The sequence below is a fragment of the Triticum aestivum genome, chromosome 6D (genome assembly GCF_018294505.1).
Source record: "Triticum aestivum cultivar Chinese Spring chromosome 6D, IWGSC CS RefSeq v2.1, whole genome shotgun sequence".
NCBI classification, from domain to species: domain Eukaryota; kingdom Viridiplantae; phylum Streptophyta; class Magnoliopsida; order Poales; family Poaceae; genus Triticum; species Triticum aestivum.
The window spans coordinates 88851764-88870450 of NC_057811.1; the positions used below are offsets into that span (position 1 = coordinate 88851764).

At 43.6% G+C, this 18687-nt stretch overlaps 2 protein-coding genes across 2 annotated transcripts; one reads left to right on the forward strand and one right to left on the reverse strand.

Annotated features, from left to right (window-relative positions):
• Positions 1 to 186: 186 nt before the first annotated feature.
• LOC123142471 (uncharacterized) lies at positions 187 to 2869 on the forward strand. Its single transcript, XM_044561371.1, has 4 exons — positions 187 to 942; positions 1586 to 1747; positions 1828 to 2032; positions 2496 to 2869. Exons 1-4 carry the CDS (start codon positions 187 to 189, stop codon positions 2555 to 2557), a joined length of 1185 nt encoding a protein of 394 aa, XP_044417306.1. The 3' UTR covers positions 2558 to 2869.
• Positions 2870 to 4307: 1438 nt separating this feature from the next.
• On the reverse strand, positions 4308 to 8097 carry LOC123141189 (uncharacterized). The gene is made up of 4 exons (XM_044560402.1): positions 7532 to 8097; positions 6500 to 7426; positions 5785 to 6327; positions 4308 to 4730 (listed from the first exon to the last, which is right to left on the reverse strand). Exons 1-3 carry the CDS (start codon positions 7562 to 7564, stop codon positions 5803 to 5805), a joined length of 1485 nt encoding a protein of 494 aa, XP_044416337.1. The 5' UTR covers positions 7565 to 8097; the 3' UTR covers positions 4308 to 4730; positions 5785 to 5802.
• Positions 8098 to 18687: the final 10590 nt, after the last annotated feature.

The following is an 18687-nucleotide window of genomic DNA, read 5'->3' on the forward strand; positions in this document are numbered from 1 at the left end:
AGCTCAATGTGATCAAGGAGTTGTTCACAGGATGATGTGTTATGGGAACGAGTAAAGAGACTTGCCGTAACGAGATTGAACAAGGTATCGGTATACCGATGATCGAATCTCGGGCAAGTATCGTACTGATAGACAAAGGGAATTGTATACGGGATTGATTGAATCCTCGACATCGTGGTTCATCTGATGAGATTATCGTGGAGCAAGCACATACCTGTCCTGCGCCTCCTAGGTCCCAACAAGAAGAGGTTCACCAGCGCGGAGGATTTTGACAAGTTCATGAACCATCTCATCTCCCTCCGTGGCCATTTACCTCTTGTCAGCTGCGAGATCCAAGCCTATCCAACCAATGATGATTATGCTGGTGAACCTGATGAACCCTTGCCAAACATATACTTTGATTCGTGGATCCAATATGCTCTATTGTGCAAGGTTCAGGTGCTCAAAATCATCGGTGATGATGTGGGAGCGGAAACTGAGCTCATCGTGCCTCTCATCTCCCAGCACCTGAGGAGCCTGGAAGTTCATCATGTTCTGGTGGAAAAGGATTTTGTTGATTTCTCAAGCTGTCCAATGTTAGAAGAACTGAAGATGCAGCACTGTGGCCTTTGGGTGCGCAAGATGTCGTTTCCATCGCTAAAGCGTTTGTGGCTTACTGAATGCAACTTCCCTGAGGCGTATCGTGTTTGTATTTCTGCACCCAGTCTTGTTTCACTGTGTCTGCATGACAGTGGAGGCAAGACTCCTTTGCTTGAAAGCATGCCATTGCTTGATACAGTATCCCTTGACCTTTCTGGTCGATGCAAGGATAAGTGTCGGGGTTCTGGTGGTGATCCAAGCTGTGAAGGTTGTCATGGTTATCCTGCTGGGAGTTATCGTAGTGTCCTTTTGAATACTTTGTCTAATGCTGTAAATTTGGAGTTGAAAGATCAACCTGAAGTGGTATGCTTTGCTTTCACTTCTTCTGTATCTTCTTTTCCTGTCATTTGCAACCCACAGTTTCTCTTATAAACTAATATCTCTATTGATTGTTCGACATGCATAAACGCATACTTAAATAACTTGGTACTTTAATTAGTTTCTAATGACATACATTTTTATTAGTTTCTGTTGATTAGGATAAATTATTCTTACACTGTTGATTATACCTGCATTTTCTTACAGCATTGCAGTTTTGAAATGTTAGACTGAGTACTTGTCAATTTCTTATATCCATGTTTGGATGCAGAAAAACTTAAACATAATGGGTTATGAACACTTCTCATTGCATGTCAAAACTACTCTTTTAAGGCACTAACTGTTGTCGTATTTTGTCCAGTCAAGTCCTTATAGTGTTGTTTTCTTGATGCGATCCCTCGACTAATTATTTTTATTGAAGTGCACCCTTAGATCATTGGGTTTAATTAAATGGATGCATGATTATACAAATTGGATAGTTTAGAGACTTGAGGTGTAGTTCTGGGATCTTTCTATTTATTTGTGAATTTAAAATATCTGCCCAGAGTTTCTAGTAAACTCAATTATTTTCCTTTAAAATCTTGAAAACTTGAATTTCTGATATTTTGTACTTGTGCAATTTGTCCAGTACATCTACAAAAGGGATTTGGAATGTTGCCCCATATTTGGCAGATTGAAGACTCTTTTACTCGACATGTGGTGCAGGGCTACTGATCTGCATGCACTAGTTCGCATTCTGCAGCACACGCCAGTTCTTGAAAAGCTCACTCTCCAGCTTCGTAGCGACTGGGTAGATTTTCTGGACCACTGTAGTAATGAATAGATCATGTGTATTGTATTGATCTTACTAAAATGGCTTGTGTCCTGTAGAATTTGTTAAGCGCTGCCCGAGGTGAAAGAAAACATGTTCGAATTGAGCAATCATTTTCATGCGTGCATCTTAAGGAAGTCAGCATTGAATGTGAAGAGAAACTAAGGGTCAAGGATAAGGTCAACCAAATTGTGAAGATCATGACTAGAAATGGCGTACTTACTGAGAACATCAGTTTCAAGAAGATCCCAAGGCCAGAAGGTTGTAAGTTAACTCTTGCTTTTGTACACCAGTTGCTCTCATCTTCATATTCAGTTTACTTTGCTTTTATGCTCCTCTTCTTGGCTTCCATTTTAATAAGAATCTCCTATTGTTGACTGTTTTTTAGTTATGTATGGAGCTTGTGACCAATTTGCTTATCAGAGAAATTCTTTATCTCCTATAGTAAAACTGGGCAAACCAACATGTCAGCCACAATTCTAACTGAAAGCTGAGTCTTTTGAATATTGAGGTCTTGTACTGCTGGAAGTCTATGTACTCGGATAACTAAACAAAAGTTTCAGCTTACTTCCCGGTCTATGTACTCTGATAAATACATTCATGTTATGTTAGTTCTCTCTCTGTTTCAAAAAAAAAAATCCTGTCCATTCAGTCAGAAATTCCTATCAAATCAATTAAGGTATCAATCATATAATCTAGCTGATGTTTTGTTTTCAATTTTGTGCAGTCTATCGTCTCGTGTGTGTATCACCTAGGGCCTTTGATCCCTACTGGTCCGGTGAAGACTAAATTGGTGTGTTGGACCAGTGATAGAAGTTGTTTCAAGCCTTTTGTGTTGTTTTGTCCAAACCTTTTTAATGGTGGCCCTGTGCTGGCAGCTGGTACAACTCAGGAAACAGTTTCCAGTTGGGTAGTATGTTTTTTTTTCTAAGTTAAGTTGGGCAGTATGTAAAGATGTTACTACTAGTAGTTATCTCTTGTCAGTAATGAAAACCGTGTCGTCAGGATCTTGTTGCATTTCGAAAAATTGTGTGTGCGTGCTTGTTGCCTGTTTGCACAAGAAATGAGATGTTTGGCGAACCAGTAAGAAGGATTAGGTTATTTGACACTTGTTGAACATTGAACTGTCATCTCCACTTTTGAAAAGTGTGGCGAACATCATCAAACTAGGCATGGTTAACCCTGTTGTCGCAGGCTTGCAGTTAGATGTCATTGTCTTTGTTAAACCTAGAGCAACAGAGCATGGTTAACTCTATCACTGCTCTGCCTAGTTTCACAGAAGAACGCAAACTGAGGAATAAGATGGCCCCAATCCCCTGGCAGTTCCAACTTAGAAGATTCATAGCTCCTCATGGAGCGTCACACGCGGCTCCATCAGGTTACCAGCAGCCCCACGCTTCCATAACAGTTCCTTCTGCCTTCACCTCCTTAGCAAGTGTATTCAGTTCCACAAGTCCAATATCCACTTTGCCTCTCTTCTGATCCACTGACTCTTGGGCATGCTCGGACAACATGGTACAGCACCTTCTGCATGTAGGTAGACTGATGCGACACATGCTTATAAGTCTGATCTTCTCTATAATTTATCTTCCCATTCTTAGGCTTTCCTCCAGCATCCAACTGCTTGGCACTACTGATTACAGGTGCCATAGATTTTGCACTAACCTGCGACTGTGAACACGGCACGTATGAAGTACTGCTCATCTTGACCGATATACTGTGAGCTCTTCATGGAGCTAGTTCATTTACCTGTTCGGAGTCCCTTTGCTCCACGAGGCCGCTCCCTGAGCATGTGGAGTTCCAGTTAAAAACCGCGGAGCGAGCGAACAGGTGCTCCGCAGATTCTTAAATTTCAGGGAGCTGCTGGATTGCCGAACAGCTCCTTATCATCTTCTACTACTTGGCACCATCGACCGGCGATGTCGTCTGCACCATCGAGCCCCATCTGAAAGGGCATTGGCCGAGGATCTTTATTATGAGAGGGAGAAAAACAGGGTAGCAAGAAAACTCAGCAGAGCAAGCTGAAGTACAGAGTAACTCCAACTGAAAAATACCTCAGAAGATTCCAGTTTCAGAGATAGAGCCGGCTGATTTCCAGGATCTCGCATCATCCCTGATCAATACAAACGCCTCCAGGTCACTGCAATGGAGCCCATTAAAGATAATAAGTGTTGCCTTAGATTTCCAAGTTGCACGAACACTTAGCAGGTCCTTTAGATTTAGCATGGTACTCCCAGCGGAACTGTCCTCTGCAAACACCACCGCAGATGCGCACATCTTACTACATTTATGCCATTTTTTCTTAGATCTCAATTTTCATCGTTCTTGGCTTGTATGTTTCCCTTTTCACTCTTAATTTTGTCACTTCTATGTTTGTGCATTTTTTTAATCTATCCATACATTGCTGCATTTGCTTGCCTTGGCACTACATGAATTTGTCCATTTATTTTTGCTCCATCAGAATCCTGTACATGCTCTTGTTACTTTACACATATGTGGAACACCAAAGAGATGAATTTGCAAGAGACAACTATACACAACAAAAACGAATTTCAATTAACCATTAACATTCTCTCCGTTTCAAAGTACAGGAGAGGTTTGATTTAGCATAGTCTCCAAAACTGACCATTCTTAACCAACCTTAGTCGACAGTGATCAATCTTCTTGCAACTCAAAAAAATAGACAGTGATAAATTTCCAAATTCTCAAGCCAGTAACAACCCAGAGAAGTGTTCACCCAAGTAGTACTGGAGAGATCTGTGCTTCATCATGTGATGCCTTTGCCGGCGTGGTCGCCGCCCACAACCTCCACGCCAGTGAGCGTTGCGAAACACTTCTCCTTGGGATCATCGCAGCAGCCCCCGCCTTGGCGGCGGGTCGTCATCCTGAAGAGCTTGACGACGTAGAACCGGTGGTTGCCCAGGTGATGCAGGTTCACTTGAATTTGCCCACACTCATGATTCTGTAGGCAAATGAGTGCTTCAGTCAGAACTCTTGAAATTATACCTAGATCACTTGGCCACAGATAAACACCACCAATCTATCACAAATAAGTTTCAGTGACACTAGTGTTGAGTTCCCATACAAATTATGCTTTGTGGATCCTCCTGGCTACATGTTTTATCTTTGACTTACAGAGCAATGACACTAGTGCTTTGAGCTATTGCTATGTAACAACTACGCGGCCACGATCGTTTTGAACTTGCTGTATGGTCAGGTTTTCTAGCTGTTGGTTCAGTTAACTTTGGATATTTAAGAATAGCTGCTGTAATAATCTGCCGGACCTGGGGCTCCTTAATTCCAAAACACAAAATCTACTAGTAGGTTTCTTTTGTAAGAAGAAGGCAACCATGTTACTTTCCCTTACCATCAATGTAAGATTGATCTTTTTTTACTTCTCACTTGAGCAAAAATAAATAAATAAATAAATAAAGCGCCAAAACAGATGAGTAACCATTGAAGTGCGCATTCAACATGTATGCTGCTACTGAAGTAGTCCACTGAAAAAAGTGCTTCAGCAACAACTATTGGATTGCAATTTCTCTGAAGTACTGGTTTTCAGTACTAGATAAATAAAGCTCAAGCAACGAGTCACAACAGTGTACCAGAAAAGTTGATGTGTAAAACACAAATATCTCTCCCAGATGCAGAGGCCGGGGGTGATTCCTCCTTTTCTAGAAAAAAAAACACAAATATCTGACCTAAAAGATGGAATTTAGACATCAGAGAGCAAACCATAACAATGCATTACCCCACTATTATTTCTACACTGATATGCATAAAAACAAATGAGCATGTCAGCTTGTTCCAACACATCGAGGGCACTTGGTTCTAACCTCTAAACGGAGCCACGTATCTATGAACTTATCCTAAAGGAAGCATTCAAAAATGTCAGAATACTCAGAAAATTTACTAAAAAATTTCTCCATTAAGCAACAGTTCACATAGCTTCAATTTAAGAGGAAGCAAGAGTACAATCGCAATAACTACTGAACTACTGAGTTCAGAGGGCTTACAAACAGCATCTCTTTTTTTCAATTACGACAGGAAGCGAACCATGGCAGGCAAAGACACCCCAATTCTTCAATGATCTGCATGCGCTCATCAGCGTTCCATGGATATCTCGATGGGCACTTCATCTCGGGATCCAAGTCACCACAGTGCAGACACACCTTCCTGTCATGCAGAGATATCTCTGCCATATTAACCGCATGTTCCATGACACACCTGATGAATCGCACAAAGATGCCATCTGCTTGGAAGCCGTAGATGGTGAGCTTAACCAGGTTCTTGTGCTTGAAATCAGGGGCATGTGGCTTCCACTCCACGTCTACCTTTTCACAGTAACCATTTCTCTCCCGAAACTCTTTGTCTCTCATCGCCATATTGCACCAATGATCCCATACCGTGATGCACAGCTCTTTTAGGGACGGCGCAGCTTCAAGAATAAACATTGTCCAAGCTAAATCACATCCTTCAGGAAGATTGTCCAGATTCACGTGCTGTAGTTTGCTGAGCACAGGCTTGAGCAGCTTCGGGCTTTCTGGCAGAACCCAAATCTGGGAAAGAAGAAACAATTTACAAACTGTGAGTGCAAGTTGCAGAAATCACATTCTCAACCGGCGGAGAAGACCAACTTAAGCTACTATCGTTATTTACACACACATATATATATAACCATCATATATAGAGTGAGAATGGACAGGCATGATTCAAATGACTAATTAGTACCTTTTCACTTTGAAAATCCATATGCAGATCGCTTATGGAAGGAACATTACCAAGGAGCTGACTTAACTTTAGAGTCCTAGTCGATCGGCGGCCAGTTTTAGCAAGCCACAGCTTTGAAAGCTGTGGTACAAAACCCAAATACAGGGGATCTTTATGGGAGTTGAACCAATTGTTATAGCTCACCCTTTGGAGTTTTGGTAGACATGCCAGCTCAACTGTCTCAAATTTCCCAACCTTGACCTCGAGCTCGGTAAGCTGAGCATGTTCCAGCCGCAGCACGGAATTCTTCCCCGAGTCGCAGTGGGTCAGATGCAGAGACTCCAAGAGCTTGCAAGCGCTGAGGATGTTGGGTATGTCCGGTTCAGCAAACCTCATGTTGCGCAGCCACAGGCGCCTGAGGCCGGCAAACGCATCAGGGCAAGCACTGAGAAAACCATTGAACTTCTTGGCATGGTCGAGAAGATCGGCAGGAGTGCTCTCCAGATAAGCCTTCTCTGTCAAGATCTGAAACTCAGCCGCGCCGACCTTCTGCGTTGCCATGGCGTGGGCGACGGATTCGCCAATCGTGTAAGAATCACGTTGCGTCAGGATGAATCTGATTTGGAGCTTGCTGATGGTGATCTCCGGGCTCCTTGTGCTCAAGATGTTGTCCGTTACATGAGCCACGGCGCTGTTGATTCTGAAAAATTCAGTGGGGTCGAAAATACGAGCGCTGTCCTGGTGGCCTGGAACGGAGCTGCAGCTTAGGAAGAACCGCGAGAGCATGGTGATGAGCTTCATCATTCGCCTCGAGAGGACGCAGGCCCTTACTGCATCGAGTGTGTCCGCCCTCTCCAGAATGTTGAGCAGAAGGTCGTCAAGCAGCTTGCTAAGCCTGTCTCCGTCTTCTTCGTCGTTGTTGCGAGTTGCTTTCTGTGCTGCATTTACCTGGAGCAACAGATAATCAGCCTTTTTAGGAAGAACCTTTCCTTTCGTGTGAAGTACGTATACAAATACCAATCAGGCACAACAGTAATATATAACAGTACTTACATTGCGTCTGCGACGACGTCTTTTCTTCGTCATGGCTGATCGGACCAACAATTGGTCGCAACGTAACTAGGCGTGTGCCTTTCTGATGATCTAAAAGAACTGGTGTTCTTGATGATGCGCCTGCACAGCGCTATGTGGATCGACCTTACTGGATCTGTGACAATGGCGGGCGCCTGATCGGCCCTTGTTCGAATCCCTCCTCCTCCTCCTCCTCTGCTTAATTAGGCCGGCCGGCGCAAGAAAGCAGACTAATCGCCGGCGAAAAGAAAATCAAACGTATTCGATCTTGTCTGTTTAATAGCATCCGACGGCCGTGATCGCCCCCACGTCGATCAAGTAAAATACTGTAGTCCGTATCTGCCTCTTCTTCCTCCCCATCCTTTTCCATCCCTGTCGACGGGTAGGAAACCCTAGATCAGACCGGGGCCATCCCTGCGCGGGTACTTTGGAGCCGAGGCACGAGCAGGACGCTCCTTGCGTTTCGACGACATGAAGGAGAAGCAGATGGAGGCCAGGCGCAGGCATTCCGAACAAACGGGGCTTTCGTTCGGGCCTGGCCAGCCCATTAGTCCACGAACCGGGACCAATGGAGACATTTGTTTCGGTTTGGGAGCCTAGGGGGCCGGCCGGGGCCTCGTGGGCATTGGTCCTGGTTCGTCTGGGCCCATTTGTCCCGATTCTTGGCACGAACCGGGACCAATGGGCCTCGCTCCTGGCCCACAACCATTGGTCCCGATTCGTGGCAGGAACCGAGACAGAAGAAAGGCCTTTAGTCTCGGTTTCACCCACGAACCGGGACAAATGAGTTGCCTATATATACCCCATCGCCGGCGAGCAGAGCACTTCACAGTGCTCTGTTTTTTGCTGGCCGGCGAGGGGGAGGGCATTGGGTGCTCTAGCTCACCTCCTATGTACATGAGTTGTTCGATAAAATGCCCAAGCCACACTAGTTAAGCTTTCTCCTCTCGAAGCTCGACCTCCGAGCTCCATTTTTCCCGAGATTTGTCTAGGTTTATATTAGTGGTCTGTCACGCCTCGTCCTCGTCTTCACCGCCGTCGATCGCCCGCGCCGATCTCGTCGCCAGGACCACCGTGGTGAGCCTCTTGTTCTTATCTTCTTTCTGAAAAAAAATCTTACTTTACATAGATACTTGTCTAATTTTCTTACTTTTGACACACATAATTATATATAATGCACGCAGATGAACCCGCAATGGATGTACGACACACCTCCGAGTACATTAAGGGCGTGCATAATTTTCTCGAAGTGGCTGAGGCAAACAAGCAGAATGGTTTTATGTGCTGTCCATGCCCTAGCTGTGGGAATACGAGGTCTTACTCTGACTTGAAAACCCTTCACACCCACCTGCTTTATAAGGGTTTCATGCCACACTATAATGTTTGGACCAAGCACGGAGAAATAGGGGTTATGATGGAAGACAGCAAAGAAGAAGAGGACGATGACAACTATGTGCCCCCTGAATACGGTGATGCTGCAACGGTGGAAGCTGCTGAAGATCAAGAGGAACCAGACGGTGTGCTCGATGATGATCCCTGCCGGGTCATTGTTGATGCAAGGGAAAAGTGCGAAAGTGAAAAGGAGAAGCTGAAGTTCGATCGCATGTTAGAGGATCACAAAAAAGGGTTGCACCCCAATTGCGAAGATGGCAACACAAAGCTCGGTACCGTACTGGAATTGCTGCAGTGGAAGGCAGAGAATGTTGTGCCTGACAAAGGATTTGAGAAGCTACTGAAAATATTGAAGAAGAAGCTTCCAAAGGATAACGAATTGACCGACAGTACGTACACAGCAAAGAAGGTCGTATGCCCTCTAGGATTGGAGGTGGAGAAGATACATGCATGCCCTAATGACTGCATCCTCTACCGCGGTGCGTACAAGGATTTGAACGCATGCCTGGTATGCGGTGCATTGCGGTATAAGATCAGACGAGATGACCCTGGTGATGTTGAGGGCGAGCCCCGTAGGAAGAGGGTTCCTGCGAAGGTGATGTGGTATGCTCCTATAATACCACGGTTGAAACGACTGTTCAGAAACAAAGAGCATGCTAAGTTGACGCGATGGTACAGTGAGGTCCGTAAGAAAGACGGGAAGTTGAGAGCACCCGCTGACGGGTCGCAGTGGAGAAAAATCGAGAGAAAGTACTGGGCTCAGTTTGCACGTGACCCAAGGAACGTATGGTTTTCTTTAAGCGCGGATGGCATTAATCCTTTCGGGGAGCAGAGCAGCAATCACAGCACCTGGCCTGTGACTCTATGTATGTATAACCTTCCTCCTTGGATGTACATGAAGCGGAAGTTCATTATGATGCCAATTCTCATCCAAGGCCCTAAGCAACCCGGCAACGACATTGATGTGTACCTAAGGCCATTAGTTGAAGACATTTTATAGCTTTGGAATGGCAACGGTGTACGTGTGTGGGATGAGCACAAACAGGAGGAATTTAACCTGCATGCGTTGCTGTTTGCAACCATCAACGATTAGCCCGCTCTCAGTAACCTTTCAGGACAGACAAACAAGGGATACCACGCATGCACACACTGTTTAGCTGACACCGAAAGTATATACCTGGACAGATGCAGGAAGAATGTGTACCTGGGCCATCTTCGACTTCTCCCGACCAACCATCAATGTCGAAAGAAAGGCAAGCATTTCAAAGGCGAGGCAGATCACCGGAAGAAGCCCGCCATGCGTACCGGTGATCACGTACTTGCTATGGTCTCTGATTTACACGTAATCTTTGGAAAGGGTCCTGGCGGACTAGCTGTTCCGAATGACGCTGAGGGACGCGCACCCATGTGGAAGAAGAAATCTATATTTTGGGACCTACCCTACTGGCAAGAGCTAGAGGTACGCTCTTCAATCGACGTGATGCACGTGACGAAGAACCTTTGCGTGAACCTGTTAGGCTTCTTGGGCGTGTATGGGAAGACAAAAGATACACCTGAGGAACGGGAGGACCTGCAACGTTTGCACGAAAAAGACGGCATGCCTCCAAAGCAGTATGAAGGTCCTGTCAGCTACGCTCTTACCAAAGAAGAGAAGGAAATCTTTTTTGAATGCCTGCTCAGTATGAAGGTCCCGACTGGCTTCTCGTCGAATATAAAGAGAATAATAAATATTCCAAAGAAAAAGTTCCAGAACCTAAAGTCTCATGACTGCCACGTGATTATGACGCAACTGCTTCCGGTTGCATTAAGGGGGCTTCTACCGGAAAACGTCCGATTAGCCATTGTGAAGCTATGTGCATTCCTCAATGCAATCTCTCAGAAGGTGATCGATCCAGGAATCATACCAAGGCTAAGGAGTGATGTGGTGCAATGTCTTGTCAGTTTCAAGCTGGTGTTCCCACCATCCTTCTTCAATATCATGACGCACGTCCTAGTTCATCTAGTCGATGAGCTTGTCATCCTGGGCCCCGTATTTCTACACAACATGTTCCCCTTTGAGAGGTTCATGGGAGTCCTAAAGAAATATGTCCGTAACCGTGCTAGGCCAGAAGGAAGCATCTCCATGGGCCATCAAACAGAGGATGTCATTGGGTTTTGTGTTGACTTCATTCCTGGACTTAAGAAGATAGGTCTCCCTAAATCGCGGTATGACGGGAGACTGACTGGAAAAGGCACGCTAGGAGCAGACTCAATAATATGCAGGGACGGGCATTCTTGGTCTCAAGCACACTACACAGTTCTACAGAACTCTACCTTGGTGACCCCGTATGTCGATGAATACAAGAACAGTCTGCGCTCCAAACACCCAGAGCAGTGTGACGACTGGATTACATGTGAACACATCAGGACTTTCAGCAGTTGGTTGGAAACTGTTGGGGATCGTTGCAGAAATTAAAAAAAATCTACGCATCACCAAGATCAATCTATGGAGAGACTAGCAACGAGAGAGAGGGGAGTGCATCTTCATACCCTTGAAGATCGCGATGCGGAAGCGTTACAAGAACGCGGATGAAGGAGTCGTACTCGCAGCGATTCAGATCGCGGTTGATTCCGATCTAAGCGCCGAACAACGGTGCCTCCGCGGTCAACACACGTACAGCCCAGGGACGTCTCCTCCTTCTTGATCCAGCAAGGGGAGAGGAGAAGTTGAGGGAGAGCTCCGACAGCACGACGGCGTGGTGGTGGAGCTTGCAGTTCCCCGGCAGGGCTTCGCCAAGCACTACTACTACTACGGAGGTGTTGAGGAGGGAGAGGGCTGCGCCAGCGGAAGGGCTGCGGCTCCCATGCGCCTCCCCACTATATATAGGGGTGGAGGGGGCTGGTTTCTTGCCCTCCAAGTCCATTGGGGCGTTGGCAAAGGTGGGGGAAAGAAATCGCATCATTTCCCTTCCCATCGATTGTTATCCCCCTTTTTTAGGGATCTTGATCTTATCCCTTCGGGATATGATCTTATTCCTTCTAAGGGGGGATCTTGGTGCGCCTTGACCAGGGGTGTGGGGCCTTGCCCCCACTACCCACGTTCATGTGGGTCCCCCCATGCAGGTGGGCCCCACTCCGGAACCTTCTAGAACCTTCCCGGTACAATACCAAAAAATCCCGAACATTTTCCGGTGGCCAAAATAGGACTTTCCGTATATAAATCTTTACCTCCGGACCATTCCGGAACTCCTCGTGACATTCGGGATCTCATCCGGGACTCCGAACAACATTCGGTAACTGCACACTAATTCCCATAACAACTCTAGCATCATCGAACCTTAACTGTGTAGACCCTACGGGTTCGGGAATCATGCAGACATTACCGAGACAGCTCTCTGGCCAATAACCAACAGCGGGATCTAGATACCCATGTTGGCTCTCACATGTTCCACGATGATCTCATCGGATGAACCACGATGTTGGGGCTTCAACCAATCCTGTATACAATTCCCTTTGTCAATCGGTACGTTACTTGCCCGAGATTCGATCGTCGGTATCCCAATACCTCGTTCAATCTCGTTACCGACAAGTCACTTTACTCGTTTAGTAATGCATGATCCCGCGACTAACTACTTAGTCACATTGAGCTCATTATGATGATGCATTACCGAGTGGGCCCAGAGATACCTCTCCGTCATACGGAGTGACAAATCCCAGTCTCAATTCGTGCCAACCCAACAGACACTTTCGGAGATACCTGTAGTGCACCTTTATAGCCACCCAGTTACGTTGTGACGTTTGGTACACCCAAAGCATTCCTACGGTATCCGGGAGTTGCACAATCTCATGGTCTAAGGAAATGATACTTGACATTAGAAAAGCTTCTAGCAAACGAACTACATGATTTTGTGCTATGCTTAGGATTGGGTCTTGTCCATCACATCATTCTCCTGATGATGTGATCCCGTTATCAATGACATCTAATGTCCATGGTCAGGAAACCATAACCATCTATTGATCAACGAGCTAGTCAACTAGAGGCTCACTAGGGACATGTTGTGGTCTATGTATTCACACATGTATTACGGTTTCCAGTTAATACAATTATAGCATGAACAATAGACAATTATCATGAACAAGGAAATACAATAATAACCATTTTATTATTGCCTCTAGGGCATATTTCCAACAGTCTCCCACTTGCACTAGAGTCAATAATCTAGTTCACATCACTATGTGATTGTAATGAATCCAACACCGATGGGGTTTGATCATATCTCGCTTGTGAGAGAGGTTATTAGTCAATCGGTCTGAACCTTTCAGATCCGTGTGTGCTTTACAAATCTCTATGTCATCTTGTAGATGCAGCTACCATGCGCTACTTGGAGCTATTCCAAATAACTGCTCTACTATACGAATCCGGTTTACTACTCAGAGTCATCCGGATTAGTGTCAAAGTTTGCATCGACGTAACCCTTTACGACGAACTCTTTTACCACCTCCATAATCGAGAAAATTCCTTAGTCCACTAGTTACTAAGGATAAGTTTGACCGCTGTCATGTGATCCATTCCTGGATCACTCTTGTACCCCTTGATTGACTCACGGCAAGGCACACTTCAGGTGCGGTACACAGCATAGCATACGGTAGAGCCTACGTCTAAAGCATAGGGGACGACCTTCGTCCTTTCTTTCTCTTCTGCCGTGGTCAGATCTTGAGTCTTACTCAATGCTCACACCTTATAACACAGCCAAAAACTCTTTCTTTGCTGATCTATTTGAACTCCTTCAAAATCTTGTCACGGTATGTATTCATTTGAAAGTACTATTAAGCGTTTTTGATCTATCCTTATAGATCTTGATGCTCAATGTTCAAGTAGCTTAATCCAGGTTTTCCATTAAAAAACACTTTTCAAACAACCCTATATGGTTTCCAGAAATTCTACATCATTTCTGATCAAGAATATGTCAACAACATATACTCATCAGAAATTCTATAGTGCTCCCACTCACTTCTTTGGAAATACAAGTTTCTCATAACTTTGTATAAACCCAAAATCTTTGATCATTTCATCAAAGCGTATATTCCAACTCCGAGATGCTTACTCCGGTCCTTAGAAGGATTGTTGGAGCTTTGCATACTTGTTAGCATCTTTTAGGATTGACAAAAACCTTCTGGTTGTATCACATACAATCTTTCCTCAAGAAAATTGTCGAGGAAACAATGTTTTGACATCCTATCTGCAAGATTTCATAAATAATGCAGTAACTGCTAATACAATTCCAACAGACTCTTAGCATCGCTACGAGTGAGAAAGTCTCACTGTAGTCAACTCCTTGAACTTGTCGGAAAACATCTTAACGACAAGTCGAGCTTTCTTAATGGTGATACTTACCATCATTGTCTGTCTTCCTTTTAAAATCCATCTGTACCTAATAGCCTTACGACCATCAAGTAGTTCTTCCAAAGTCTATACTTTGTTTTCACACATGGATCCTCTTGGATTTTATGGCCTCGAGCCATTTGTCGGAATTCGGGCCCACCATCGCTTCTCCATAGCTCGTAGGTTCATTGTTGTCTAGCAACATGACCTCCAAGACAGGATTACGTACCACTCTGAAATAGTACGCATCCTTGTCGACCACCGCCGTGCTCTAAAAGATATAAGTGAAGCACTAGAGCAAAATTGTCTAACTCAAAAGATATAAGTGAAGCACATAGAGTATTCTAATAAATTCCGAATAATGTGTGTCTCTCTCAAAAGATGTGTACAGCAAGGATGATTGTGGAGAACTAACAAACAAAGACTCAAATCATACAAGACGCTCCAAGCAAAACACATATCATGTGGTGAATAAAAATATAGCTCCAAGTAAAGTTACCGATGGACGAAGACAAAAGAGGGGATGCCTTCCGGGGCATCCCCAAGCTTAGGATTTTGGGTTGTCCTTAGATTTTACCTTGGGGTGCCTTGGGCATCCCGAAGCTTAGGCTCTTGCCACTCCTTGTTCCATAATTCATCAAATCTTTACCCAAAACTTGAAAACTTCACAACACAAAACTTAACAGAAAATCTCGTGAGCTCCGTTAGCGAAAGAAAACAAAACACCACTTCAAGGTACTGTAATGAACTCATTCTTTATTTATATTGGTGTTAAACCTATTGTATTCCAACTTCTCTATGGTTCATAAACTCCATTACTAGCCATAGATTCATCAAAATAAGCAAAGAACACACGAAAAACAGAATCTGTCAAAAACAGAACAGTCTGTAGTAATCTGTAACTAACGCAAACTTCTGGAACTCAAAAAATTCTAAAATAAATTGCTGGCCGTGAGGAATTTATCTATTAATCATCTGCAAAAAGAATAAACTAAATATCACTCTCCAGTAAAAAGTTGTAGCTAATATCGTGAGCGCTAAAGTTTCTGTTTTTTTACAGCAAGATCGCAAAGACTTTCCCCAAGTCTTCCCAAAGGTTCTACTTGGCACAAACACTAATTAAAACACAAAAACACATCTAAACAGAAGCTAGATGGATTATTTATTACTAAATAGAACCAAAAAGCAAAAAAATAAAATAAAATTGGGTTGCCTCCCAACAAGCGCTATCGTTTAACGCCCCTTGCTAGGCATGATGATTTCAATGATGCTCACATAAAAGATAAGAATTGAAACATAAAGAGAGCATCATGAAGAATATGACTAGCACATTTAGTCTAATCCTCTTCCTATGCGTAGGGGTTTTGTGAGCAAACAACTTATGGGAACAATAGTCAACTAGCATAGGAAGGCAAAATAAGCATAACTTTAAAACTTTAAGCACATAGAGAGGAAACTTGATATTATTGCAATTCCTACAAGCATATGTTCCTCTCTCATAATAATTTTCAGTAGCATTATGAATGAATTCAAAAATATAACCATCACATAAAGCATTATTTTCATGATCTACAAGCATAGAATTTTTATTACTCTCCACATAAGCAAATTTCTTCTCATGAATAGTAGTGGGAGCAAACTCAACAAAATAACCATCATGTGAGGCATAATCCAATTGAAAAGTAAAATCATGATGACAAGTTTCATGGTTATAATTATTCTTTATAGCATACATGTCATCACAGTAATCATCATAGATAGCAACTTTATTCTCATAATCAATTGGAACCTCTTCCGAAATAGTGGATTCATCACTAAATAAAGTCATGAACTCTCCAAATTCACTTTCATAATTATCACAATAAGATTCAACACCCTCCAAAATAGTGGGATCATTACTTCCTAAAGTTGACACTCTTCCAAACCCACTTTCATCAATATAATCATCATAAATAGGAGGCATGCTATCATCATAATAAATTTGCTCATCAAAACTTGGGGGACAAAAAATATCATCTTCATCAAACATAGCTTCCCCAAGCTTGTGGCTTTGCATATCATCAGCATCATGGATATTCAAGGAATTCATACTAACAACATTGCAATCATGCTCATCATTCAAATATTTAGTGCCAAACATTCTAATGCATTCTTCCTCTAGCAATTGAGCACAATTTTCCTTCCCATCATTTTCACGAAAGACATTAAAAAGATGAAGCATATGAGGCAACCTTAATTCCATTTTTTGTAGTTTTCTTTTATAAACTAAACTATTGATAAAACAAGAAACAAAAAGATTCGATTGCAAGATCTAAAGATATACCTTCAAGCACTAACCTCCCGGGCAACGGCGCCAGAAACTGCTTGATGTCTACTATGCAACCTTCTTCTTGTAGACGTTGTTGGGCCTCCAAGTGCAGAGGTTTGTAGGACAGTAGCAAATTTCCCTCAAGTGGATGACCTAAGTTTTATCAATCCGTGGGAGGTTGAAGATGGTGTCTCTCAAACAACCCTGCAACCAAATAACAAAGAGTCTCTTGTGTCCCCAACACACCCAATACAATGGTAAATTGTATAGGTGCACTAGTTCGGCGAAGAGATGGTGATACAAGTGCAATATGGATGGTAGATATAGGTTTTTGTAATCTGAAAATATAAAAACAGCAAGGTAACTAATGATAAAAGTAAGCACAAACGGTACTGCAATGCGTTGAAACAAGGCCTAGGGTTCATACTTTCACTAGTGCAAGTTCTCTCAACAATAATAACATAATTGGATCATATAACTATCCCTCAACATGCAACAAAGATTCACTCCAAAGTCACTAATAGCGGAGAACAAACAAAGAGATTATGGTAGGGTACGAAACCACCTCAAAGTTATTCTTTCTGATCGATCTATCATAGAGTTTGTACTAGAATAACACCTTAAGACACAAATCAACCAAAACCCTAATGTCACCTAGATACTCCAATGTAACCTCAAGTATCCACGGGTATGATTATACGATATGCATCACACAATCTCATATTCATCTATTCAAACCAACACAAAGTACTTCAAAGAATGCCCCAAAGTTTCTACCAGAGAGTCAAGACGAAAACGTGTGCCAACCCCTATGCATAAGTTCACGAGGTCACAGAACCCGCAAGTTGATCACCAAAACATGCATCAAGTAGATCACGTGATATCCCATTGTCACCACAGATAAGCACATGCAATACATACATCAAGTGTTCTCAAATCCTTCAAGACTCAATCCGATAAGATAACTTCAAAGGGAAAACTCAATCCATTACAAGAGAGTAGAGGGGGAGAAACATCATAAGATCCAACTATAATAGCAAAGCTCACGATACATCAAGATCGTACCACCTCAAGAACACGAGAGAGAGAGATCAAACACATAGCTACTGGTACATACCCTTAGCCCCGAGGGTGAACTACTCCCTCCTCGTCATGGAGAGCGCCGGGATGATGAAGATGGCCACCGGTGAGGGATCCCCCCTCCGGCAGGGTGCCGGAACAGGGTCCCGATTGGTTTTTGGTGGCTACAGAGGCTTGCGGCGGCGGAACTCCCGATCTAGGTTATGTTCTGGGGGTTTCTGTATATATAAGAGGTTTTGGCATCGAGAACAAGTCAGGGGGGTCTCCGGGCTGTCCACAAGGTAGGGAGGCGCGCCCCCACCCTCGTGGGCAGCCCGGGACTCTTCTGGCCAAACTCTTTTACTCCATGGCCTTCTTCTGGTCCAAAAATAAGTTCCGTGAAGTTTCAGGTCAATTGGACTCCGTTTGGCTTTCCTTTTCTCCGATACTCAAAAACAAGGAAAAAACAGAAACTAGCACTGGGCTCTAGGTTAATAGGTTAGTCCCAAAATCATATAAAATAGCATATAAATGCATATAAAACATCCATGATTGATAATATAATAGCATGGAACAATAAAAAATAATATATACGTTGGAGACGTATCAACCATCACCGAGGAAGTTCCATGCTTTCGAGAGGGAAAATCCCCAAGATTGAAGGGGGATCCTAATTTCCGTCCTAGTTGGTCATTCAGTTTTTTCCAGCGATCAACATACCGCCTCAAATGTAACGTGTTCAAATTTGACATTTTCCCGGGCTCATTTACAATATTTAGGGGATTATGTGCATTTTCTAGGCATTAATGGACATAATTCAAATTCGAACAATCGGTGCATGAAAAGGTGCACAAGAACAGTCTGGAAAACCATGCTCATGTTATTTAGCACATTCTCATGCCTTTTACAAGGAATGGGCAGATATTTAAAGGAAATGTGTGGCAATAGTCAACCATAAACGCGTCGTTTACTCGGTTAACAACTATACAAAAAATGAAACACATGGTTGGAAAACAT

Bases quoted from the DNA above. Each gene is read 5' to 3' on its own strand.
- LOC123142471 (XM_044561371.1), top strand. From the start codon at position 187: ATGAGATTATCGTGGAGCAAGCACATACCTGTCCTGCGCCTCCTAGGT. The intron at 1,748-1,827 runs GTAGATTTTCTG...TGTGTCCTGTAG, and splicing joins TCCAGCTTCGTAGCGACTGG to AATTTGTTAAGCGCTGCCCG. The intron at 2,033-2,495 runs GTAAGTTAACTC...AATTTTGTGCAG, and splicing joins GATCCCAAGGCCAGAAGGTT to TCTATCGTCTCGTGTGTGTA.
- LOC123141189 (XM_044560402.1), bottom strand. From the start codon at position 7,564: ATGACGAAGAAAAGACGTCGTCGCAGACGCAAT. The intron at 7,427-7,531 runs GTAAGTACTGTT...CTGTTGCTCCAG, and splicing joins GACGTCGTCGCAGACGCAAT to GTAAATGCAGCACAGAAAGC. The intron at 6,328-6,499 runs GTACTAATTAGT...CTTCTTTCCCAG, and splicing joins TGGATTTTCAAAGTGAAAAG to ATTTGGGTTCTGCCAGAAAG.